The 25790-nt window shown below is 43.0% G+C and overlaps 1 protein-coding gene across 9 annotated transcripts in view; it reads left to right on the plus strand.

Moving 5' to 3' along the window:
- The window catches only part of LOC110835215 (Src homology 2 domain-containing protein sprint), a 335746-nt gene that overhangs the window by 292277 nt on the left and 17679 nt on the right, over positions 1–25790 (plus strand). For all 9 annotated transcript variants that reach the window (XM_087353538.1, XM_087353531.1, XM_087353534.1 and 6 more), the window contains 11 exons: positions 6726–6963; positions 17616–17777; positions 18696–18880; positions 19997–20088; positions 20291–20443; positions 20740–20934; positions 21266–21442; positions 22043–22302; positions 22724–23765; positions 24407–24569; positions 25060–25559. In XM_087353538.1, the coding sequence (XP_087209664.1) occupies positions 6726–6963; positions 17616–17777; positions 18696–18880; positions 19997–20088; positions 20291–20443; positions 20740–20934; positions 21266–21442; positions 22043–22302; positions 22724–23765; positions 24407–24569; positions 25060–25559 (3167 nt within the window). The remainder of the gene's footprint in view (positions 1–6725; positions 6964–17615; positions 17778–18695; positions 18881–19996; positions 20089–20290; positions 20444–20739; positions 20935–21265; positions 21443–22042; positions 22303–22723; positions 23766–24406; positions 24570–25059; positions 25560–25790) is intronic.

The following is a 25790-nucleotide window of genomic DNA, read 5'->3' on the forward strand; positions in this document are numbered from 1 at the left end:
GGATAACGGAACTTTGTCAGAAAAAACCTGTTGCATTTCGACGTTGGAGATAAGCGAATAGACTTTTCAGCTTATCAGATACACGCCAAAGTGTCTGATAAATATGATACAGGAGCAAGGCACTTATTATGTAAAAAAGTGTCGATCACTTTAAGGATCAGAATCTTGTAACAACCTGAGTCACGCTTGTAAGAACTTTACCTGTTGATAGATAACCTACCCCAACCTCCGTATGCAGTGGAAATTGTTTGATGTCTGTCTGCATTTCCTCTAATAACGCTGCAAAGAGACCAAAGTTCAGAGGGCAAGCTTTCACGAATTTCGCTACTCTTACGACCTCATGCAGCGTAGTTTGTAATTGTGACCTAAGGTCACGTGACGTACGAATAACGCGGCGCGTAAAGTTTACGTAAGGAGTGACTTGTCGTCTGTCGTATTTCAGCTTGAAACCTGTCCAGGGTCCTGTCAAAGCTGCTGTTCTCTGTGTGAGCGGTCGACAGAACTGAAATGTCTTCTATGAAACACACGTAGTATCTGAGGTAATCCTGCAACATTGAAGAGGAAATTCTGGACCGACTTAAACCCGGTTTAGTAGTTTCTCCTTGATGCAGTTTTGACCACGCATAATTCAAAAACATAATCATGGCTGCCGGTGGCATAATTGTCTCTCTCTAATGATGCTAGAAGCCACGGTGGTCTAGCGGTTAGAACGCTGGCCTTGTAATCCTGGGGTCTCGGGTTCGATTCCCGGCGGTACCCGACTTTATAACTTGTGTTGGGCAAGGCCGTGGTCTAGGCAACACGGAGTTTTCCTCCGTGGCATCCCAACAATTACTCCATTCACACGCAGAAGAAGGCAATGGCAAACCACTTCTGGATCATCTGCCAAGAACGTATATGAAGAGGTCCCAGTCTGAGAAAAGGATGGAAGGATCCTGTTCATATGGACCTGTCGTCAGACAGAACACTAAATAATAATAAGATGAGGTGGTCTAGCGGTTAGAACGCTGGCCTTGTAATCCTGGGGTCTCGGGTTCGATTCCCGGCGGTGCCCGAATTTATAACTTGTGTTGGGCAAGGCCGTGGTCTAGGCAACACGGAGTTTTCCTCCGGGGGCTTCCCCGGTTTCTCCGTGGCATCCCAACAATTACTCAATTCACACACAGAAGAAGGCAATGGCAAACCACTTCTGGATCATCTGCCAAGAACGTATATGAACAGGTCCCAGTCCGAGAAAAGGATGGAAGGATCCTGTTCATATGGACCTGTCCTCAGACAGAACACTAAATAAATATAATAAAATAATGGTGCTAGGCTTTTTTATTTTAATCTTTATCAGTAAAATGTGATACCTAAGATAAGGCTTTCGCAGAAGTAGTGACTGATGTCTCTAGGTCTGCCTGTTTCCTCATTGCTATCAAACTTCGTACGAAGAATTCTAGTGTCTTTTATGCAACAGCTCCACGTCGTAATCTTTATGGTCTCTGCAGATTTTTTGCGTTTAAACTGACGTTTGCAAGAACTTTACCGCAAGCAGCTTGGACCGATGTCAGTGACGCACTCACCGTATTCTGTGGCTGTTTTTACTGACATTGAATTAAGGCCACGACGATTCGTAGTAATCTGAGGTTCAGCAAATGCATTTTGCATTTCTTCATCGTCACTGAACAGAAGCCACGATCGCATCTCTGTCCTCGGGCCGGTTTCGTTACAGAATGACACCTGAAACTGTCAGTGTTCGGACTGCCTAATCGTAGGCATCTCATGCTACACAATCCCTACGTCTAATATGACAAGTGGAACACTAATTTTATTCTGTGCAGCTAAGTCACTGGTTCCCAAAAATTTTCCTTCATTACCCAAAACCGCTTATCAGAAAGTACTTTTTACCAAATGTAGGTAAAACACTAACTGCACGTAAATGACAAGTGAAGAGAGATCGATACAAAATATGAAGCAAACAATATCTTTATTTTAAACATCTCTAAACATTTTAGCAGCCACAAAAAATTTGGTAATTATTTACCATGAATATTTCATCACCTAGGACCCAGCTAATGAGTACAAAGCCACTGCTCCATCTTATTTACAAGTTCCGCAAAATTTGGGGGCAATTGGAGACAGGGCACACCTCACATCGTATTCGGGGTTCAGCAAACAGTTTCGTTTTGTGCTGTTTTGAAGGCAAGAGTGGAAAATCCTACTTCACACACTGCAATGATTTCATCACGGCCTCCCCACATACCACAGGACATTCATCGTGAATTGTTATTATTTATTATTGACTGCAAATGGGTTTATACCCGGTGGCAGTGTCCTACAATAACATACAAAACAATGAGACAGAACAGAACAATAAACAAAAGGACACAACAAAAACAATAAGACACAATAAACAATGAGATACATCAACACAGAGACAGAACAAAACAATAAACAAAAGGACACAACAAAAACAATATGACACCCAAACAATGGGATACATCAACACAATGAGACACAACAAAACAATAAACAAAGGACACAACAAAAACAATAAGACACAATAAACAATGAGATACATCAACACAGAGACAGAACAAAACAATAAACAAAGGACACAACAAAAACAATAAGACACAATAAACAATGAGATACATCAACACAGAGACAGAACAAAACAATAAACAAAAGGACACAACAAAAACAATATGACACCCAAACAATGGGATACATCAACACAATGAGACACAACAAAACAATAAACAAAGGACACAACAAAAACAATAAGACACAATAAACAATGAGATACATCAACACAGAGACAGAACAAAACAATAAACAAAAGGACACAACAAAAACAATATGACACACAAACAATGGGATACATCAACACAATGAGACACAACAAAACAATAAACAAAGGACACAACAAAAACCATAAGACACAACATACAATGAGATACATCAACACAGAGACAGAACAAAACAATAAAAAAGGACACAACAAAAACAACACATCCCACTCAAAATCAACCAACTCATAAATTACAAAACCATCCAACCTCAAGTACTTAACTTAAAAAAAAGAACTTAATACCACCTAGACATAAGACAATAACTGTAATGTATTACAAACGTCATGAACTGATGCACTCACACAACAATACAATGAGACACAACAATACAACATACCACACTCAAAATAAAACATCTGACACACAATAAAAAAACAACACACAATAAAAAAACTAAAAAAAACACACACAATAAAAAAAATTGTTACCCAGAAAGACTCCAAATGGTTCTTTTTTCCTTCAAATAACATTTTGCACTGACTGTTTGACCTAAGCTCCATCATTTGCTCTGCGAAACCATTAACACCATCGGGGATTTCAGTCAAGTCAGAAACGAGTTTACAATCCCCTGATATACAGAATTTTCTAGTTCAGGAAAGTATTCCTTGAGACGCAAAGACAGTTTTGTTAAGTGGGTGATCGCTGTAAAAATGATTGAATCTAATAACAAGCGCGTGGCGTATTTATTAAGTAGCAAATAAATACTTGTTAGACTGTTTTAGAGCATCGCTTTCTTTAGAGTACTTCTACACTTTTATGGGTAAATTTTAATGTGAATCCCGAGGTGTGTCGTTACCCAAAGAAAAATCATTTCTATCCCTTTTTGGGTAATTTATCCAGGTTTGGGAAGCAATGATCTAAGTGGACATATATTCGCATACAACGAGAGAGTTGTAAGTAACATGAATGAACATTGATGTCAGTGAAGCTCTCGTGCGAGATGTAAGGTTCTCAAGGCGTTGAGGTTTTTTATCTGTCGTCATGTAGACTTGTAGGTAAGTTCTGGTATTTCGAGATGCGTATTTTCTCCGTCTTCAGGACTGTTAATAAGTGGTGTAAGAAATGAATACAGAATTTTGATCGGAATATATAATTTTTGGAAAAAAAAAAACAACACTTCAAGGCATCACATGTTCCGAAAGTGCTTTTTAAACGGCAACTTTGATTAGTGATTGCGGTCCACAGACTACGGGAAAAGCTCCACGGCTTCCAAAAGGTGTGACTGCAGTACGTAGCCAATGTAATGACGTCAGAAATACAGTTCTGCACGCATTATTTGCAACATTCGCAGTTCGAGGTCCTGAACCAACATGGGGGACCATATGCGCCCGGTCTTATAAAGCAGCCGCTGATGTGCGCATGTGCTTACTTTGAACGAGTATCATCAACGCGGACTGTTTTCCACCCTACAGCACGGATTATCAACTCGTGGACCGCGTGTGTGTTTGGTGCTGCTCGCTTACGCTCTTATATAATATCGAATCATTCTGTTCAATAAAACATAGTTACAGCCTGCGTCAGATGTCCGTATGAAGAGAATAGAAATTAAATTAGGAATCAACCATTCAATAGATTGTCATTTATAAAATGGCTACACCCCCCCCCCCCCCCCGCCTGTAAATCTGATTTAATTCTCATCAGGAAGCCCCGGGTTTGGAGCCAAGGTCAGCCCATGTGGGATTTGTGATGGACGAAGTCCTTCGGATTTCTGTAGAGTTCTTTTTGCCAGGGTTTTGTAATCTTCTCGACAGCTGGTAGCGCCAAGAGTCAGGATTCAGATCTTGTTAAACACGCTCTCCGATACGCCGTTAATTGTCTGTATTAATATTTGTTGTTTCTAAATCAACATTTTTTAGCCTGGGGTCCCGGGTTCAATTCTCGGTGGTGCTCAAATTTATAACTTGTGTTGAGCAAGGCCGTGGTCTAGGCAACACGGAGTTTTCCTCCGTGGCATCCCAACAATTACTCCATTCACACACAGAAGAAGGCAATGGCAAACCACTTCTGGATCATCTGCCAAGAACGTATATGAACAGGTCCCAGTCCGAGAAAAGGATGGAAGAATCCTGTTCATATGGACCTGTCGTCAGACAGAACACTAAATAATAATAAGATGAGGTGGTCTAGCGGTTAGAACGCCGGCCTTGTAATCCTGGGGTCTCGGGTTCGATTCCCGGCGGTGCCCGAATTTATAACTTGTGTTGGGCAAGGCCGTGGTCTAGGCAACACGGAGTTTTCCTCCGTGGCATCCCAACAATTACTCCATTCACACACAGAAGAAGGCAATGGCAAACCACTTCTGGATCATCTGCCAAGAACGTATATGAACAGGTCCCAGTCCGAGAAAAGGATGGAAGGATCCTGTTCATATGGACCTGTCGTCAGACAGAACACTAAATAATAATAAGATGAGGTGGTCTAGCGGTTAGAACGCTGGCCTTGTAATCCTGGGGTCTCGGGTTCGATTCTCGGCGGTGCCCGAATTTATAACTTGTGTTGGGCAAGGCCGTGGTCTAGGCAACACGGAGTTTTCCTCCGTGGCATCCCAACAATTACTCCATTCACACACAGAAGAAGGCAATGGCAAACCACTTCTGGATCATCTGCCAAGAACGTATATGAACAGGTCCCAGTCCGAGAAAAGGATGGAAGGATCCTGTTCATATGGACCTGTCATCAGACAGAACACTAAATAATAATAAAAAAAAAATAAGTCTGCAGAAAAGAGTGACTTAATATGTGGGACGTAGAAGTTTCGTATAGAACATTTTATTTCTTCTATAAAAATTTACCCTGGAATTTAAGGTAGAGGAATTCTGTACTTGAGGTCACCACTCAAAGAAGCAGTTTACGAGGTAATTTATACTTCCTGCTTTCCTCTACATGTCCTATATAGTATATAATTAACATAATAAGACGTACAACTGTTGGGAGCACTGTCAACAAACCAACGGCAGTGTCACAACGCAGTTTGTTACAGAGTAATAGCTTTTCCTCAGGTGTTGGGATGTTATTCCACGCGTTGTCATTTTATTCATGACAGTAGGAAGTAGGACTCGGGTGCAGTGCGAACGTGTCCTTGTATTGACGCCGCGAGGCGAACAGTGGCGCCGCTGCGTGCTACATAAGCTGTAACCATGGCAACTGAGCCAAAGTCTCTTCAACAGACAGCTGACGCACGCGACCCGCACGTTCCGTAGTCCGTACTCGTTTTATCGATCACTATAGGATGTAACGTGTTCTGGCCAGTTCTCCGTCTGCTACATGAACGGGCGGTGTCTCGAGGATTGGGTAATTATTCTTCGCGTAAAATGGTACACATTACGTCACGCCTGTCCGCCATCATGATTTGTCACCCGAAGCAAAATTTAAAAGAAATGTGATGTGTTTCGGGTTTTCGTGTTAACGGAAATTGTGTTGGAAAAGAGCTGAAGTAGGACCACAGTTTTTATTCTTGGGAGATGTGGCAAAGTTCAATTGCGAATACATTAAAAGTATGCTAAATTTTGAGGAATTATTACTACGACGTAGTTCAAAAATCTTTTTGTCTTCTCGCCTTCCATTTACGAAATGTATGTACGTAACTGTCATTTTTCGGGTTTTTAAAAAAGAGAAGTTGAAACAGGAATTCGGATAAAAACGTAATACTGTGGACTCTCTGGAACATTAGCACTCTTCGCCAAGGGTAATTAGTGTCAGCTATGTAAGGACATGTATTAGGTGTGAGAGAAATGAAAAGTATGCACGATTCTAGTGAAGGGAAGGTGATATTCGGCAGTTCGCATGGTTTGAGGTTATGAACACAACACTTATATTTCGGGCACTTTTATAATAAGAGAGCTCTTTCCGACAAGTCGATGTTGAATCGAACTTCGCTTGTCTTTGCAGAGGCGATGCGTTCCTGGAGCCGTACATGCAAGGTCTCGCTCCACCGGACTTCCAACACATCAGCACGCCAACAGCAGTTGTTCCTGGCAGCGCCGATCAGACGACGCACACCGCCACGTCAGAGGACGACGGCAGCGTCGCCTCGTCTCCTGCGGGAGATAATCACAACACCCTGGCCGACCTCTCTGCACAGTTCAGACTTCTGGAGTTAGATGGCAGTGCGGACAGCCTTGACCAGGTAAAACATTTTTCGTATTTGTTTGTTGAAGGTTACTGGCTTGGAGAAGACAGGACGGAGGTTATGAGATGTTCGTGGGAAGAGAGTGGAACTGCGCCTGTAACTGAACGAGTTGCTTACAGACAAAAATACGCACGCGTGCAATTTATAATATGAATGGCTTTATTAAAGGTGAGAGGAGCGGAACCCCTTTCTGCGGCGGTGTGTTGGCGTAATTGTAATACGATAACTCGCGCTGCTGTTGAGATTTGAAACGCAGGAATGTCTGGTCACATATGCTCTGTTTAAACACGTTTCTACGTCACCGTAACTACCTGTATTTTTGCTCCGGATGTAGATCAGTCATTTTCACTTCCGTTACACGCGGTCAGCAGAATTCTTTTTCCTGTTACCAGACTCTTTCCCAAGAAAGAATTTCAATTGCGAAGTTTTATCTGAAAGTAACAGCCGTCGAGGACGCGTTCTTGGGTCATGTGACACTTGGCAAGGTGTGCTTCACAAGAGGAAAAACATTTTAAAAACGCGTACTTTTTTTACCCATTGGCCTCATTTTCATTAACTTCCGACCAATCACGATGCTGGCCCGCGTCACGTGGCGTCAGCACTCCACAGCGCGTGTTTCGATTGGTTCGCTCAAGGCAACGTTCCGCTCGACGGTGTTCGCGCCATTGTTTCAGTTATTTTGGACTGTGGTGGCCGCTGAGGAGAGCATGCGCGGAGCGTGCTACGTCATCACCCCTCGTACCAAATTAAATGAGTTGGACGTTGTGTTACGTGACTGCACAATGAGATAATTTGTTATCTTGTTGTTCTTGAAGTATCATTCGTAATGTAAAAAATGATACCATATGTAAGTTATTTATTTTGTGGCACGTAATGCACTTTGTAGGCTTACACTGAACCTTTTTTTTAAAAATAAGAAGACGATGAATCCCGATCTTTTAGACCAGTGGTATTCAACCTTTTTTGTTCGCGTACCCCCAGCTATAATTTCTCTTCAACTTTTTACCCCCAAAGTTGCTGGTGTATAATTCAAGTTATACATAGTATATAATCTACATCTAAAATAAATTAAATAAATTACATTACTGATTATTCAGTGTTTATCATAAAATAATATATATATTTTTTTTAAATTTCACGTACCCCCTAAGATGTCTTCGCGTACCCCCTGGGGTACAAAGTTGAAGGGAAATTATATCTGGGGGTACGCGAACAAAAAAGGTTGAATACCACTGGTATATAGAACCAAGAGGGAACAGAATGAAAGAAAGAAAGAATGAAAGAAGAAAGGAAAAGGGAAACGCAGGAAGTGCGTGGGGAACATTGTGGGGGGGGGGGGTGAACGAGGGTGAAACAGCGGAAGTTAAAGAACACCAGAAAGACGGGGTTATAATAAAAAAAGAGAACGTATTGGGGCGTGTTCCCCCCTTTTTAATTTTCCAAGTCCCTCTTTTCCAATGTTTGTGCTGTGACACGTGATTGTTTCAGTGTCTTAACACCAGAGCGCAGCCCAGCTCCCGTAATGCATATTTAAAAAAATGAACTCCTTACAAATAAAATGTACAAATGTTTTGTCAATACGAATCAAAAGTATTTTAACATTTATTCAGAAGTCCTTCTACCAGAATTTTTAAAATTGTGGTATGCAATGTCGTAACTGAGGAAACTTTCAGGTAGATACGTAAATATATATATAACTTGCAGGAACTGCGTGTGTTTCCTAACTTGTTACTCAGATTTGTAGCTTTGAAGTGCACGTGTTTTCTCTGTTTATGTTGGCATTAAATGAGAACGGATGAACGAAGTTCCATGTCGGATACCGGGGCCTCGCGCACGGCTTTGGGATCAGAACAGTTGTCTGTCAGAATTGGGACGTACGAAATCCGAAAGTTAGTAACTGCCAGAAATCTGGCTACTTCATTTCCGTTTGTGACCTCATAACGAGGCCTGGTATGAGGAATCAGAACATCGGCCGTCTGACACTCCGAGAAATGGTCTGCGCAGAACAGGTGCTCACCGCCCGCATTTCCACCTCACACAGTGCGCGTCTTTGTCATCTGCACTGCAAAGCTTTGTGTGTTGCATACTCTGTAGGCGGTGTCATTATCACGACTTGCGTTTGAATTTGGAGCTTGTTTGTCCTTCGATGACCCTTAGTGACAAGTCCCCCCTTCAAGCCTTTGGAATATTATCTGAAGTCCGCGCTGTTCAGGCCGGGGAAGGGTCGAAAACATTGCAACAGAACAGCTAAAAATTTGCATATTTTTTGAGTGCGTGAGAGTTTCCGCTGGAGATCGCATTGAGGTACTCGCCGTGTGTACTTCATGAACACGCAAAATCACAACGTTTCTCGTTCTGCAATAGAATTTCCTTTCCTCATCTTAGAAGACGGATGAAATTATTCACGAGTTAAGCGACGCTTGCAAGATCACTCACTACGTTTAATGTAATTCAACGGGTTCAGCATTCTGGAGTTGGCGTGTTCCTCTTAACAGTCTCACAGCATTAGGAGACGGATGCTGACGTAATTGCCTGCTTGCCGAGTTGAAGTGCTGGCAACTTTTCCGGAGTTGGGATTTGCCGTGACAATACAGGCCTTCAGACGTAGGACGTAGGAAGTAAAAGGAGGCATTTTAGTTGGAAAATATAAAAAGGATGAGTTGGGACCCCTTTTGAGGAATGTAATCGGTGTACTGACTCATTATACTCCGGCTTTTGCTATAATATTTATCGGTTGCAAAAGATCTGATCAATAGTTGACCTATTACGACGGAATCCACATTCATCGACTTCGATAGTCTCATTCATAAATGATGTTAACCGTGCCAGACGAATATTCGATGAAATTTTGTATGACGTCGACAAAAGAGAGATTACCTCGGAAGTTACTGAACTCAGTTTAACCTCCTGTTTTATTGATTCTTTCCGCTGTTGTGGTAGTACTTCCTGGTTCCAAATTGAGACTACATCACTGTACAAATACAATAGACTTTTACCGACGGGATGGCATTTTAATAATGGTGACATTTTTCGGGATGTTCTATGTAGGTCTAATCGAACCTGAAGCTGACCTGCACGCCTTCCGCAATTCTGCACTCGTTATTCATCTATAAGTAACGTCGTTCACGGAGCTCATAATAACTTAATAAGTTTTGCACCACGAAGTGAACAAACAGTAGAAATATTTCACATTTAGAGACTTTTTCTTCGTGAGATGTCGTATATTCTTTACGCCGTAGCAGTTTTTGTTTATGGTCTGTTTCGACGGATTTTATGTAAATAGGTCTTCTGTGTAAGTACGGAAACAAGGCGGAATGGAACGCGTATATTGACTTTTACTGTAATCACTAGATTTAATCGAATTATTCTCACTAGTTTGGGAGAAGACGTGTGCCGATACACGCGTGTGACTCCACATTATGCGTTCACTTTACGCGGTGCCCAATACGCGCAGTACAGTTTGGGAATGTGGAATACTTTAATGAACAGCGTGTATGAAGACTTTGTGGGCCGGGGGGAGGACTTCTTCCTAAATGGGATTACTGGTCTGGAAGTTGTTTAATCAAGAACAGACAAGGACGCGGGGTTCTGGCTTTCACTTTGTTTCCAAAGTTCAAACCCTCTCATCCGTGCGCATTGGATTGTGGGAACCGCTGGAGGAAGGGACAAGACAGGACGAGTCACTGGGCATCCAGCCAAACACACGTGTCTCTGTAATATGTAAGCACGTCGAACGGTGGAGGATGAGCTCCACATGTTCCTAAACTGGATAATAAATAGAGGTTTCATGTTCAGTCCGCTTTAACCCGGGAGTCCCTTTGTTCAGTGGCTGTCTCGATGTTGTGTTGATATTTCTGTCACCGGGAATTGAACTTCAACCAGTAGATAATCTGTGTGTTCGCTGATTGTCCTCAGATAATCCCAGACGCCTCAACGGTGCATCGGGTGAACGCGCTGTAATGACTGGCGGGCATCTTGTTTTGTCATTGAAACCAATGTTAATGAAAGTTGTTTATTGGCCGAAAGAGTAAATGCCTGCTTTGCCGACTTTCAATTAGTGGTCTCGTAGACCTTGGGAGTTTTGTTGTCTCAGTGTTAAATACGTATTTTTTAGGCATACTGTACTTGGGTTGTTTCCTCACTTTGTATACTGATATGCTGCAAAATATCTTGCTCAGTTGAGGCGGTAACTCTCAATTTCATGCCCTCGTTTCGAAGTTTTCATCTGACCCTCGGCCGGTCTCGTGGTAAACGTAGTTTAGTTTTGTTAAGTGTCTGTCGTCATAAATAATGTAATTAATACAGACCCTGAGCGTGTAGCTTAAAGCGGGGTGGGTGTGGGGGGGAGTTGAGGAAAAGCACAGATTTATTTTTTCCCATATAAGGGCGAGAAGTTGCTGGAGGACAGATGGTTGTTGGTTCAAGTCCGGGATTCTGTGAACAGCGGGTTTGCATGCCTGTGACGTAACCCGGCGCGTGTATTTGAATGGGACATTGTAAGGACAAAACAATTTGGTGTTGGTAATTAAGAACGAAAGCATTCTAAGGGACGGGGAACCAAGGAAGCCGTCGTTAAGTAGAAAAGTACTCGGATTAAAGTTCTCGCTCGACGTGTCTCAGGCTTACGTAGCATTGAATCGGGATTGGGAACGTGCGGAAGTGGTCGTGGCCTGTCTGAAGTCTAAGTCAGCATTTACTGGGGGACAGTTGATGGAATCCGAGATACATTCTCAATAACAATCAACCTTGACCGATCGTTCATTTCATCGGCAGAGCATTTTTCGAAGCAGATGAACGAGGTATTGATGCAGTTTTGACAACGTTTGTAACACATTATCTTGTTCGTAATAAATTGATGTTGAAGCTAATGTTAAATCTTGAAATATGCTGGAGTACTCCTTCCCATTCTCGAAGTATTTGTATTGGTTCAAAGACAGGGAGCTTCTGGCAGGCACGATGATAATAAGTTTCTCTGGATAGAACCTCTGACCCAGAGGACGCAGAAACGAACGGACCTGTCGAATTAACTTGGTTCGCCCTGGACCACAAGAATTGTTCCGTCCACTGGGAGGGATCACGAGGAATTTATGTCCACTCTCCGTATTTCTGTGAGATTATAATGTTGTGGTCATTTATCGGTTTCAGGGTTTAATGTTAGGGCAGACCCAATTAATTACGTTAAAATCGCACATATAATCTTTCGGAATGAATAATTGCAATATGTAATCTTTGTGATTGTCGATGTAATTAAACTGATGTTGGTTAGTTTTTTTTTAAAAAAAAACGTTAAGCTTCAGTGACAACTCTCGCCAGCTAGACCGCGCGGTTTTTAATAATTAGGAGTCATGTGTGTTTTGGAGGATTTGTTGGACGTTAATTCCCCCGGCCCCACTCCCTACGCGCTCATCTGCTCCCCCAGTGCGCGTGCCACGAGGGCTGCTGCCCTGACGTATGTAAAATAAGTATTTTACCAGTTGAAATTTGAGGTTTTGACAGTGGCGAAAGTTGGAATCGCGTTCCTCTGGAGCGCAGGGGGCGAATGTCGTCACCTGAAAGTTCCATTTATTTCAGATCATCTGTAGCTTTTTTGTTGTACAGTTGGCAACAGAGTTGAGTTCTGTTCTTTATGAGTGACCAATCATAGCCGCAAATTCTACTGGAAAAAAAAACTGTCTGCGTTGTATAATTTTTACGATTGGATGAACGTGTAGGTCGGAGTAGACACTCAAGATGCATACTGAATGTTGGTGAGGAAGCCTCTGTAAAAGCTGACTCTTGAAAGACCGAGGACATGAGAGAATAATATTAGTATAGATCGTAGGGAAATTTGTTATGCATGCGAGTAGCTTATGGAAGTAGCTTTACCTGGAAGTCCCACCCACTCGATCTTGTTCCCCAGAACAGGTTTTCCGAGGTCACTAACTTTTCGCCGAAAAATATATTAGCCGGTCGCTGAAAACTCGAGGGTGCGTTTCCTCTGATGATCTCATAGGCGAGTTCTCCAGAGATCACCACCAGGCGAACGTTTGCCGCCCGCACTGCATTACAAGGCGAGTGTGTTTATAGAGTCGTTGCGAGTTTTTACAAAACGCGAAGAAAAACAGTGAAATTTTTGTATGAACGTTTCGCTGGCCAGCCAGTATCAAGTCTTCACTCTAATAAACGGAAACTGGCAAAGACGGAAACGAGAAAAGAAACAGTTTTACGGAAATGGCGTGCTTGAATATTTGGTGTTTTCTGTTCCCGTGATATTGTTCGTGGAATTTCTGTAACAAGGACTATTCTAGTCAGAAATGGGATGAAAATAATAACAAGGATTAAAACTGATGCCGGCAAAGTGTGTGGAAAATGTCTCATTTGTAGGGGATAATGGGTACATGGCGGTCACTTAAGAGAATAGCTGGATAAAACGGAAAGTATACGCAAAGTTGAAACTTTATATAAACTGGCATTTAGTCTGAAGGCTCTACTTCTTAAGTATGCAGTATAAAATGCGTTGAACGTAACAAAAATTCTATAGGAAATGATAACTGAAGACGTATTCCCCACCCTTAGGGGTAATGACGGTCACCATTTGAGCTTCAAGATGACACTGAAGTAAATAAGATGAGTGAATGAAATGTGTTCTTATTAAGTAATAGACATTTTTCTGTGCTTACACGATTCGTACACGTCTAAATCATTTGAACGTACAAATTCTAACAGAATGTTAAGATAAAAGTCCTCAAATAATCTTAAGTGTGTTAGATCAGTTGTATTCAACCTGGGGTACGCGTACTCCCGGGGGTACGCGAAGACATCTTAGGGGATACGTGAATTTTTTTTTTTAAAAAATATTATTTTATGTTAAACACTGAATAATCAGTATTGTAATGTATTTAATTAATATTAGATGTAGATTATATACTATATATAACTTGAATTATACACCAACAACTTTGGGGGTACAAAGTTGAAGAGAAATTATATCTGGGGGTACGCGAACAAAAAAGGTTGAATACCACTGTGTTAGATCACTGGAGCACAAAACAGTCACATGCGACATCTCGGTAACTGTACTAGAAGCAAATTGCCGAATTCGCTCCTGCAGTTCACTGAATGAAGCACTAGATGGCAGCACCAGCTTGAAGCGTCTATCTGATAGTGCCTGACCGGCATTATCCCTTTTTCCCCTATTAGCAGAAATATAAGAAAGACCTGTGACACTTGAAGCGTGGTTTTGAATATTCCACGAAACAAAGGATTTACATAGGTCACGTATTCTTTATGAGATACTGAAATCGTGGAGGATGTTACGTCATTAAAATGGCGCTGGGATGTGAGAAACAGTAACTATCTACAGGGGTTTAATCGGAAAACCTTTGGGAAATTAACCAGTTCAAGGCCGAGTGAAATACGGGGAAATTAATGTGGACTGTGGCGGGTTGCGTCCAAGCTTCAGGTTTGGAAGAACTGAGTGTCTGTAATGTTCACCGTCGATCGTTTCCAGAAGCATTGGCGACATGCATACCTGTACTTACTTGTTTGTTACTGGTAACAATTTACCACTCTCATCTTCAAGGACGAACTCTTCCTTAAAAGCAACTTGGTACGTGGTTGTGGTAGCTGGCTGGCTATGTTACGTGATTCTGTGCACATGCTTTCAAGAGTAGTCTCGGAATAATCGTGGTCTGCAGCCCCTCCCCCCTCCCTCCCCATCCTTCGCTGGGTTATTGTCCAATCGAGCAGAATTTTATTGGGTAGTTATTGCATAAATCATTTGAAATTGCAATGCCATTTGCAGCGCTCGGTCGTTGTTTTGTGTGGGTCGCCCCGAAATTGCTTTCCGTGGGTTTATGTGTTTACACGTGTTGCGAAATATTGGATTTAGTGTAATGCATCGCTAAGCTAATTGTTCCTGTGTGACGTGAATGTACTGTTAAGTTCAAATTACAGGAATCAAACGCTGACGAAGGCTGCCTCGCGATTTTTGTACAGATTTAACTCGGAATTCGATACACATGACATCTGCCCGTATTAATTGTCTGCTTTGCTATGCATTATTTGCACGAAATGAGCGCATTTAGGGCTCATCATGTTTTTATATCAGCATGATTCATGTTGACAACCGCAGAATGAATTCTGATGAAATTTGGTGCTGACAGTACGCCACTGGAGACTCCGCTAAACTCGTACATTTTAATTTTTGTAGAACAGGTTTTTCAAACGTGGCGGATTTTCGAGATAGTTCTACTTAAGTTTATTGTAAAAAAATAACAAACATGGCCGCTACACGAAACATTAAAAAAAGATGTTGTCCCTCTCAGGATTCGATCACATGACTTACCAACGCATGAGTCCACTGCTAACTCGTACTGTTTGTTATATGTTCTTTGGTACTGATTCTCGTGTTTCTTAAGGAAGACATTAAGAACGCGTGATTTTAGAGTCAGAAATTAAACCTGTTTAAGTAAGTTAACTGTCGTTGTCGACAGGTTGAGAGACATTTCAACACGTAACATAGTCTGTACATTGACTTTATTGATCAATCTATAATGCAAAGTCAGTGCCCTCTATTTTCAACTGTGCTGCCATCTCACTTTCTGGTAAACAACTGAAGGTAAAAGTACGTAAGAGACATCTGTTGATGAGAAATTGTTACTTTTGTACGTCACCTCTAATGTATTCTTCCGCTTATGGTGAAACTTGAAGTGACGTATTGTTTCTATTATTACGAGTTCTTTGCTTAGCGAGAAAGCATTATGTACTCGTCGTGTCTGTCTGTCCGTCTGTCCAGTCGATTCAATTCGAGAACCGCTGGACGGATTGGGGTAATGTTTGTGTAAGGAGGTTGTGCAATTCTCTACGACCTCAAAATTGTCCTTTTGGACATCCAACGGGCGGTGGAAAGTAGTGAGGTGCTGCGATCTGGCGGCTGTAGTTGGAATTTGGTTTCACCGCTTATGCGTTTTTCGAATGTTTGTATTGGTTAATATGGTGATCGTTGGTGTAAGAGAGAATAACCGAAACAGATTGTCGCGAAAAAGGAAAGTAGGTCTCGCAAACGTTGGAGTGACGGCCGAAAAGGGCTTCGAGACCTCTTGAAATGGAAGTGTAGGAAAATGAAATGAACACCGCTTTACTCTTACAGTACAGGGAGTACGTACCAGAGCAGTGATAAATCATTTTATTCTGTGTTCTTTTTTTTTTAAATTTTTGTTGTAATTACTCGTTATTTGTGATAACCGAATAAGGTGAATCAATAATCGACCGTCTGCATGTTTGAACCTTGAAAGTGCTGAAGAAATATTTATTCAGTTTCGTGTTTGAGTTTACATCAACACGTCAGGTTCATTTGTTTCGTATTGATCCATTATAAATAATTTTTTTTTTAAAAAAAGGTAAATTTGAACGCTTTATTTCCCCGTAAGGTCTGTAACATAAAACAAATCTCACGCTACTTAAATAAATTTAATTTATTTAAATTTAAACGTTTTTCGATTTGGTATTCGCGTAACTAAATTCAAAGTCAATAATAATTCCACTGTTCTGTTGGCGGTATCATCGATGGACATGTTACTCGGCATAGGTTAGGTGTGCTTTGAGCAGGCCGATTGGACCCGAGGCATAATACAATGCGCGGACAGGATGAAAGCAGTTAATTAATTAGTGCCTCGCAGAAAAAGAACTTGAACTCGCCGTCCGTAAACGTGTATAGTTGGTCATGCCGAGAGACTGTTCAAGCGCACACACACACCCCATGCTATTTCGGGAAAGACTGTAATATGGAGAAAGTTAATTGTATCTTAATCTTAGTTACGTAACGTTAGACAACAAACAGAAGATAACAGATGATATCCGGTTACGAAACGCCGCGGCCGGATCGTAAATTGTTTTGTTGGCAGTAAAAATACTCCCATTTAGTTCTGTGTACGTTGATAGATGGTGTTAGTGTTGGACGCAATATCGTGTGAATGTGGCAGCACTGAAGGTATTTTGTTACTACAAAGATGTCGGATGCCAAGTTTTTGTGAGGCGATCTGAAAGGAACACGAAATTTTTCTCGTTTGCCTTTGTGTGGTTTATATGCTGAAACTTTTTTTTTTTATAAATTTGCACAATGTTTATTAGGCTTTTATATTAACAGTTGCGAAACGTTGTTGATTATATTATTAAGGCTTTGACCGGGATGTTCTTTTGTTAAATCTTATGTGGTACCGCCTGATTCGACTTCTAATGGTTAAGTGAAGTGTTTTCTTCGCGGTACGGTCTGGATTCGTAAATATTATGAAGACGAGATTCGGCTTCAAAGGGTTAACCAGCTGATTTTCGTAATGGTGAGGTGTAGTGTTTTCTTCGCGGTACGGACTGAATTCATAAATAATATTCAGACGATCTTCGGCTTCAAAGGGTTGTCATCAGATACACATACATTCACCAGAATAAAGGTGTGTTGTACACGATTTGTAGGTACGTTTATAATCTGATTACGAAAGTCATGGATACATAAGTGCCGTATTTTTAAATTGCCTACCCGGAGCATCGAGAGACGTTCTCATTTTCTGCGTTACTGATCTTAAGTTCAGATATTTTCCTTATGTCTCTCTGTCTGTGAGAAGGCGAAAGTATTTGCCACGAGTTAACTCGGTGCCTTTGCTTTGCGTGTGCAGGACCGTGACTCCAGCCTGTCATCCTCTGCCGCCAGCTCCGACAACAACACGCCGTGCAACATCAGTCTTCTGGAAAGGCTGATCCGAAGTCACCCCGTGTGGTTCCTCCCCGGCATCCAGCGTGCAGGGGCTGTTCATCTCCTGCAGGGGAAGGAGGAGGGTGTATGTGTTTGATAATGGATTTATCTTATCTGAAGTAATGTTATTTTTAATAGTATCAAGTTAACTCCCCGTCGAACAATTTAAATTAACTAACGCACCGATTAATACAGCGCGGGGACACGATCTACGAACGGAAAAAACCGATTATGTTGTTCGGAATATTTCGTAAGTCGTCGGCAGATAATCGGCTTTTGAAGGAACACGTTTCTATTGCGCGTGAGTTCTTTAGCACAGAAGACCTCAGATGTTTAAAGTAAAATGTTGACGTGTTTTACCAGTTTTTGTTAGTAAATTTTCTACATTTTCTAATTAATTGTATCTTATATTGGACATTGTTCATTGATAAATGCAGTATTTCAGGAGTTGACAGGGCTACCAACTTGAGGAAATTTCTTACCTTGTATGGAATTGAACCTGGGACAATGGGAGTGGAGAGGGAAAGCAGGAATAGTTGTTGTTGTTGTAGTAACTGCACGGAGCAAAGCCTTTTTCAAATAGCCAGTCAATATTTTCTTTAATTTCGTGAAACCAAATTTTCATTTTGTGTCCACGAGAATCCACCACTGACACTGCCATGAACTTTCGTTGATCTGGTCTCCACCCTTCTACCCTATTTTTAAATCCATTTTAATATTATCCTCGCATCTATTCACGTTTTCTCTCCCATTCATGCTGTATGCTGTGCCCATCTCATCCTCCTCTACATGTTCATCCTAATAATACGTACTTTTTTTTTTTTGAGAGTAACAGTTTTGAACGTCTTTATTTTGTGGTTTTCCTCAGTCTCCTGGTGTTTGCTTTCTTGGCATATTAAACTGAATTAATGACGTCTTACGCTCTCCTCGTGGTCTGTGTTCTGGACAGTGATTTCGTAACACTTTCCTTCGTATTCAGCCTTTTCCTTTTCTGTCGTCACAGAACTTCGTGGTTCGTCAGTCGAGTCAGCCGGACACGATGGCCATCTCAGTGCGTCTGCCCGCGGACAAGGGTCCGTACATTGAACACTACCTCATCCAGGCAGCCGATGGACAGCTGAGTCTCGAGAGCTCCGACAACTGTTTCAGTAACATTCCGTCTCTCATCGCCCATTACTCTCAGTGCTGGTGGGTACCGCGTGTCACAAGGGACCTTGTTTTGTTTTTTTTATTTTTAGAGATTTGTAATTTGACCTCTTGTTTATTGGACCTCGTGGGGTTACGAGATTCTGTCAATGTTTGCGTGTAAGAATTTTGCAGACTTTTTGAATCTTACGAGTCCTGTACTTCCTGTGAAATAAGCTCTTATCATTCGCTGAGTTTTATTTATTATTTAATAAATTATTTCTACGAATTTATAACTTGTGTTGGGCAAGGCCGTGGTCTAGGCAACACGGAGTTTTCCTCCGGGGGCTTCCCCGGTTTCTCCGTGGCATCCCAACAATTACACAGAAGAAGGCAATGGCAAACCACTTCTGGATCATCTGCCAAGAACGTATATGAACAGGTCCCAGTCCGAGAAAAGGATGGAAGGATCCTGTTCATATGGACCTGTCGTCAGACAGAACACTAAATAATAATAAGATGAGGTGGTCTAGCGGTTAGAACGCTGGCCTTGTAATCCTGGGGTCTCGGGTTCGATTCCCGGCGGTGCCCGGATTTATAACTTGTGTTGGGCAAGGCCGTGGTCTAGGCAACACGGAGTTTTCCTCCGTGGCATCCCAACAATTACTCCATTCACACACAGAAGAAGGCAATGGCAAACCACTTCTGGATCATCTGCCAAGAACGTATATGAACAGGTCCCAGTCCGAGAAAAGGATGGAAGGATCCTGTTCATATGGACCTGTCGTCAGACAGAACACTAAATAATAATAAGATGAGGTGGTCTAGCGGTTAGAACGCTGGCCTTGTAATCCTGGGGTCTCGGGTTCGATTCCCGGCGGTGCCCGGATTTATAACTTGTGTTGGGCAAGGCCGTGGTCTAGGCAACACGGAGTTTTCCTCCGTGGCATCCCAACAATTACTCCATTCACACACAGAAGAAGGCAATGGCAAACCACTTCTGGATCATCTGCCAAGAACGTATATGAACAGGTCCCAGTCCGAGAAAAGGATGGAAGGATCCTGTTCATATGGACCTGTCGTCAGACAGAACACTAAATAAAATAAATAATAAGACCTGTTTATCCTCGTAACATTATGAAGTTGTTTTACGTGGCTGATCGTGATGTTGTTCCTCAGCGATGAACTTCCAGTGCAGCTGACGTTACCACGGGCGATGCGCGAGGCCAAGAACCATCAGCAGCTGTCATCCCTTGCTCTTCTTGGTCAAGGTCAGGTTTTTTTTTTTTTGGAAACATCTCCTCAAAGACTTCTTCTAAAATGAAAAACGATTATTAGGAAATTTTCATATTTTTTTGTGGATGTCTTATATATTTTTTACTGTTTAAAATATTTTCCAGATTGCACGTTCATACACCAGCAACGATCAGAGTCAGGCTTCAACTTCTATATTATGTTCTTCCTGTTAAACAGAGTTTTGGAGGTATCCGATGGCGAACCCGCGACTCCCTGAGCAGCGAACCCGGCAACAGTCCGAGACTTCAAGTTTACAGCAGAGAATAACTGTCGGGGAAGGCCTCCAGAGCCCACCCAGTAGTGGCAGTAGTCTTAGCAGCCTCGGTAGTGGTAAGTCTCTTTGATTCCTTGAAGATTTTGTAAGAATTCATTGCGCTGATGGAGAACGCAGTTTACGTAACAATAAATGAGATCGTATGTATATTTACACCTCACTCTGAAATTTGGTATATTTTCCAGACAGTTCGCATTGTTTCGATTCCACAAAAATGTTATGTCGTGGCGCTGACCACTGACTCGAGATGTCGTTCCTAGATCAAAGAAAATCTCTACTTATCTGTCATATTTAAATTAGACTTATGCAAAAGTAAGTCGCTTTAAAATGTTTTTTTTTTTATTTATTCAAGGAAACAACAACCACAACAACGGCAGCGATGCGGCGGAGAGGACGCCGACCTCAGAGCCGGGGAGCGGTTCGAACGTTGGAGACGCCATCGTTCTAAACCTGGCACCGCTCTGTTCAGTCGAACACTCGCAGCAGCCCCAGAGCCTAATGAGCACGTTCAAAGGCGGTGGCCCGAGCTACAATTGTGACGTTCTAGGTACGTCATCTCCGTCATTGCTCTTTATGCCACTCTTCAGTGTTTCTTTGCTGATCTGTCTACAATTTTGGATTTCATGATTTGTTGGTTAAGAAGAATCTTGCGAGTCGTCGTCTAGATACGGAGTTGCATTAAACGGATATTACGGCTGTCTGACAAGTGTCCCGTAGAGGAACACTGTAGTTCTGGACGCTACGTAGGCAAGTTTGCCACTAAGTTGCGTACTTGGTAATCTCCAAATCTTTTTCTTATCTCTGCAGATAGGAGGCACTAGTAGTCGTTTCCAGACTGTCGTCTTCATTTGTTTTACCGTGCCGAAATCGTCTTGCAGGTGCCCCAAATTCTCCAGTTGGCGGCAGCGCGGTGACAGGAGTGGGCGAAACTGTGGTGATGACGACTGCCAGTCCAACGTCTGGCATCACGGCCGTGGCCCTCGTCAGAGGACCGAGACCCACTCCTCCGAACACACTTAACCTCTTGTGTTCTGCTTCAACTCATTCCAGTTCAGGTTTGCAGTCATGACGCACACTTTTCAATATAATAGGGAGAATGAACTCGTCAGGCACTGCAGAAGTCTCTTATTTCAGGTAAAGTGACTTAAGTCCCTGATTTACCTTGTTCACAGGAGCCTGCCAGTGGTCCTCATTCTGAGCGAGATGAATGTGGTCACGTAATTGAGAGTAGGTTTCTTTTAAGATCAGCTTCAGCTTCTTAGGTCACGTTCCGTTCCCTCCAGGTTTTGCCTTTCCTCATCTTTCTCACACGTCATCCGTCGCTCCCTTCTCGTGCCACTTTCTGAGGCTTTTGGTTTTGTTTCGGACACGAGATTTAAAAAAAAAATCATAAAGCCTGGAATTAACGTAAAGTGAGACGCAGTCGTACTATTTCCTGTATTTTTTTTTTGACTGTCAGGTATGGAATATCGGAAAAGTAACTCTTTTTTACTTTGTGTAAGAGTGGTTTGGGAAAAGACGTAATGTCGACCGTTTGCTGTCGGTGAAAACGGAAGGTTTTCTTGTGATCGGTCATTATTATTACTGAATCATTGAATAATTTTTGGCAGACGCTGTTATCTCGCCACTGATGTCGGGACTCGTTCTTCTTTCAGGCGTGCGGTCGGCCTCCAACAGTCCTGCCCAGTTAGTGTCGCCCCCCTCTACCAACGGAGACGGCTCGCGTGCAGGGCCTCTGGTTGTGTCGGGGGCAGGGGGTAAAACCCCGCCCCCGCCACCACCTCGGTGGGCCAAACCCACGTCTCTGTCCTCGGCAGCTGTTTCTGGTCAGAACTTCACTGTGACGACTACCGTCACCTTCAGCGTGAACCACAACACAACGCCACCCCCACATGTGGAGGTTTCCTGTGTGCAGGTACGAGGGCAGAGTAACGTAGAGAAAATTCATGATTTCTGTTTTAGGATCCGGAGTGAATTTTGGTGCACGGCGTAGGAACTTGAATCACGCGATTTTCAGCTGAGCTGAAAAATATAGGCGTTTTACTGTTGATGGGCTGGACATGTAGCGCTGACAGAGAAAATGCTAATATACAGTGTAAGACTGTAATCTTGAGACTTCCGGGGTGGAGGGGGAAAGACAGCGTCTGCCTTTGACGCTTCTGACCTCCTGCATTCCTTGCAAGTCTTAAGATTACAGTCGCGGACTATAATTTTGCTTGAGAGACCTCATAAACTGTTGCTACCCGTAAGTTCGAAATGTAGTGGTGCTGATAGAATTTTCCTGACCGACGACGACGACGACGATACCAGAATTCATAAGTGTTTTGTGGTTGCAGGTAACCCCAAAGAGACCTCAGGTGGAGTCAGATGGTCTGCAGACGATATCATCGCACTGCAGCAGCACCAGCACGTCGGAGCAGCATGGCGTGCATCTTCATCAGGTGATGTCCCCCACGACTCCTGGTGACGTCGGTAAGTTGCCCGGAAATGGACGGGGAAGGAAACATCGTCCTACCCACAGCAGACAGAGCTGCATTAAGGAATCTCATCATTACCAAGAGTCTGACATCTTAGAATCGCCCACTACTTATTATCGCAGCTCCATCGCCGACAAGGTCTCGGACTACGAGGATATTTGGGGTCCAGAGATGCTATCAACGTTCAAACCGCCGCACATGATGCCGCATTCATCTCCTTTTTCTTCTCCTGAAGACATCAGCTCCAGTAGTGGTGGAAACAAGAAAACGCCGGATATCTTGCCACGAATTGGCACTCCTGTTTCAGGCAGCTGTATTTCTCTTAATTCAGTCAACAGCAATTTAAAAGACGTACAACAGAGAAATAGGTTTGGCCTTGTTATAAGCGCTGGCAGTGGTGGCAACTCTGCCACAAACTCCCCCATGTCCCCTCTGGGTTCAGAACCGAAACAGTCGCAACCTGAAGAACCTGGGACCGCGACTCAAAGCGGCACGAAGCAAGGAAGTCCGTTCTACGCGGAGCCGGCGGACGCTCTGAGGCAGGCGGCCCCGGTACCTCGGAGGCGACCGCGGCCGGGCGGACAGCAGTCGTTCCGGCACCAGCCGCGAAATCATCGGCATTCGGACCCCGCCTCGTTCCAGCAGTGGCCGGCCCTACCGCATCACGCGGGTCAACTAGAAAGAATAGACTCTAATGACGAGCTCACAGCGACGCCGCTGTCTTCGTCAGTCGACAACCTCGCGCTGCTGAAAAACTCTCGAAATGGGGGCGCCAACCAGCAGAATGCGAACAGACCTCGGGGAAAACCAGTTCAGCCTCCGAGAGTCAGACCTAAAAATGTAAGAGGAAAATGTTTCAATGATACGTCATGGGCTGTGGATTCCAGTTGGGAATTTATAGGTAAGCTTACGTTTTCAACCGAACTGCCTCTTATGATCTCTAGAGCGACGTAGGGATGGACGCAGTATATCGATTTGTCAATTTATCAATTTTGTGCAATTAATTTCAGTAATCTCCATTGCTTTCCGCTTAAAAAATGTTTGTTTCCTTCCTGATTATGTATCACCGTAGGAATTATTTATTTATATCCCATTAAAAATGTTTCTGACATGGGAAGGTGCCCCATACGAGACGAGAGATTTTAAAGGCGTTGAAAATTGCAGAAACTTGCTTTTATTTGTGTTGCAGCCCCTCTCTTACGCTGTCGTGGCAAAATATAGTTGCGTACTCCGAGAGTGTTACAAATTCATTGTTCCCTTTTATCTTGTTCCATGTAAGCTACACTAAAAAATGCGTTAAAGTTTGTTGACCTAGAAGAGATTTCTACTCTACCTCGTGCACAAATTTATTTTGTGGCGAGCCGGTTTTCAGATGCCGACACGTCTAACAAACTCTTAACGCTAACTTTTTTTAGAGACCCTTGCACGTTAAAAAATTAAACTTGCGAATATTGAGGGGTCGACACTTGACCACCGCATTAATAGTTCATTTTATACGTTGGTGCCACTGACTAGTCATCTCAAAGCGAATGTCGTTGGCAGGCAACGAAGAGGATGGTGAGGACAGTGAACTAGGCGAAGGGGGGACAGAAGAGCGTGAGCGGAGGTTTCCCACATTGGAGCAGCAAGAGAACTCGCTCGGTGACGGAGATGGCACGTCTCCAGGGGGCAGGAAGATAACGGCACAGGAGCTAATAACTCAAAGGTACGCAGTCCTTGAATGAAGGAAGTCGCGTTCTGCAAGTGGCATGTGACGTCGCAAATCGTTCTTTCACCAAATGATTTTATTTTTTGTAGTGTTAAATAGTTTGTTTGTTTGTTTGTTTGTTTTCATCTGCCTGAGGAATTCCTTTAGTTCCACTGGCATTTAAGCTTCATATTTATGTCGGGTTTAATTTCTGCGGAACCGAGTCCCTAAATTGTGATTTATTGATGGTTTGCTAAATATTTTGAAACGTAATCATGCTCGTCGTAGGGTTATAATGTGGCATGACACCTAACTCAAATAAGAATAATTTTTGCGTCAGAGTATCTTTCAACATCTAAATTTTCTCTTGTTTTAACCACAAATCACTGGAATTTTTATGAACTGCCTACAGACAGTTTGAGTATAATCTTTTTTTTTTTAGCGTAAATATTTGAAATTGTTGTTTGCATGGACAATAACTTTAATAAAAGGAATTCTATGTTTTCAGATTTCCAGCCCTTCAGCTCTCGCCTGAAATTGTGTCGCCGAACGTTCTTCCCGGTGTCTCGTCACCCCTCGATTCCCGTATGTCGTCGTACGACAACGTCGAGGGCCGTCACGGCAGCAGCCACGACGCGCTCTGTCCTTCTAATCACAATCATAATAATTCCGCGTCGCATCCGAATCACGCCGGCGGTAACAATCACTGCGCCTCGCAAATTAGTGACAACGACGACGCGCAGACCGTCTTCTCGGAACCGTGGGATAGTTCTCGGTGGGAGAATCTCTTGCATCCGGGCCACGCGGAGACTTGTTTGAGCCCGGGATCCAGTTCTCTTGTGGAAGTTGTGGGAGCGACACCGCTTCTTGAACCCGAGGAAGACGACACGATGTGCGGCGCCAACGCGGACCGCAGTCATTTGAACCATGCGGCAAACGGATGTACCATTAGTAATGGACACATGAGGAGGAGCAAGAGCTTCAAGGAGAGGCTGGATCCTCTGCTGTGTGAGTATCAAATGTCGTATCTCAGTAAAGAGTGACCTGATTTTAGCGGACGTGACGTGCTGTTTGTTCTGCGGCCTTGGTCATCTGAATCGGTGCAAGTTTGATTACGGATTTCCTTGTGATTATATTTCTTACAGGTTTAATGTGTAAAGTTGCCAGACCCGCGTTTCAGTAATTAACGACGTAAAATCATCCATTTATCCAAATGTTTTCAGAGAGTAATCTAAGTCC

The sequence above is a fragment of the Zootermopsis nevadensis genome, unplaced genomic scaffold (genome assembly GCF_977971745.1).
Source record: "Zootermopsis nevadensis isolate Lab colony 2312 unplaced genomic scaffold, Znev_1.0 Znev_ptg000022l, whole genome shotgun sequence".
NCBI classification, from domain to species: domain Eukaryota; kingdom Metazoa; phylum Arthropoda; class Insecta; order Blattodea; family Termopsidae; genus Zootermopsis; species Zootermopsis nevadensis.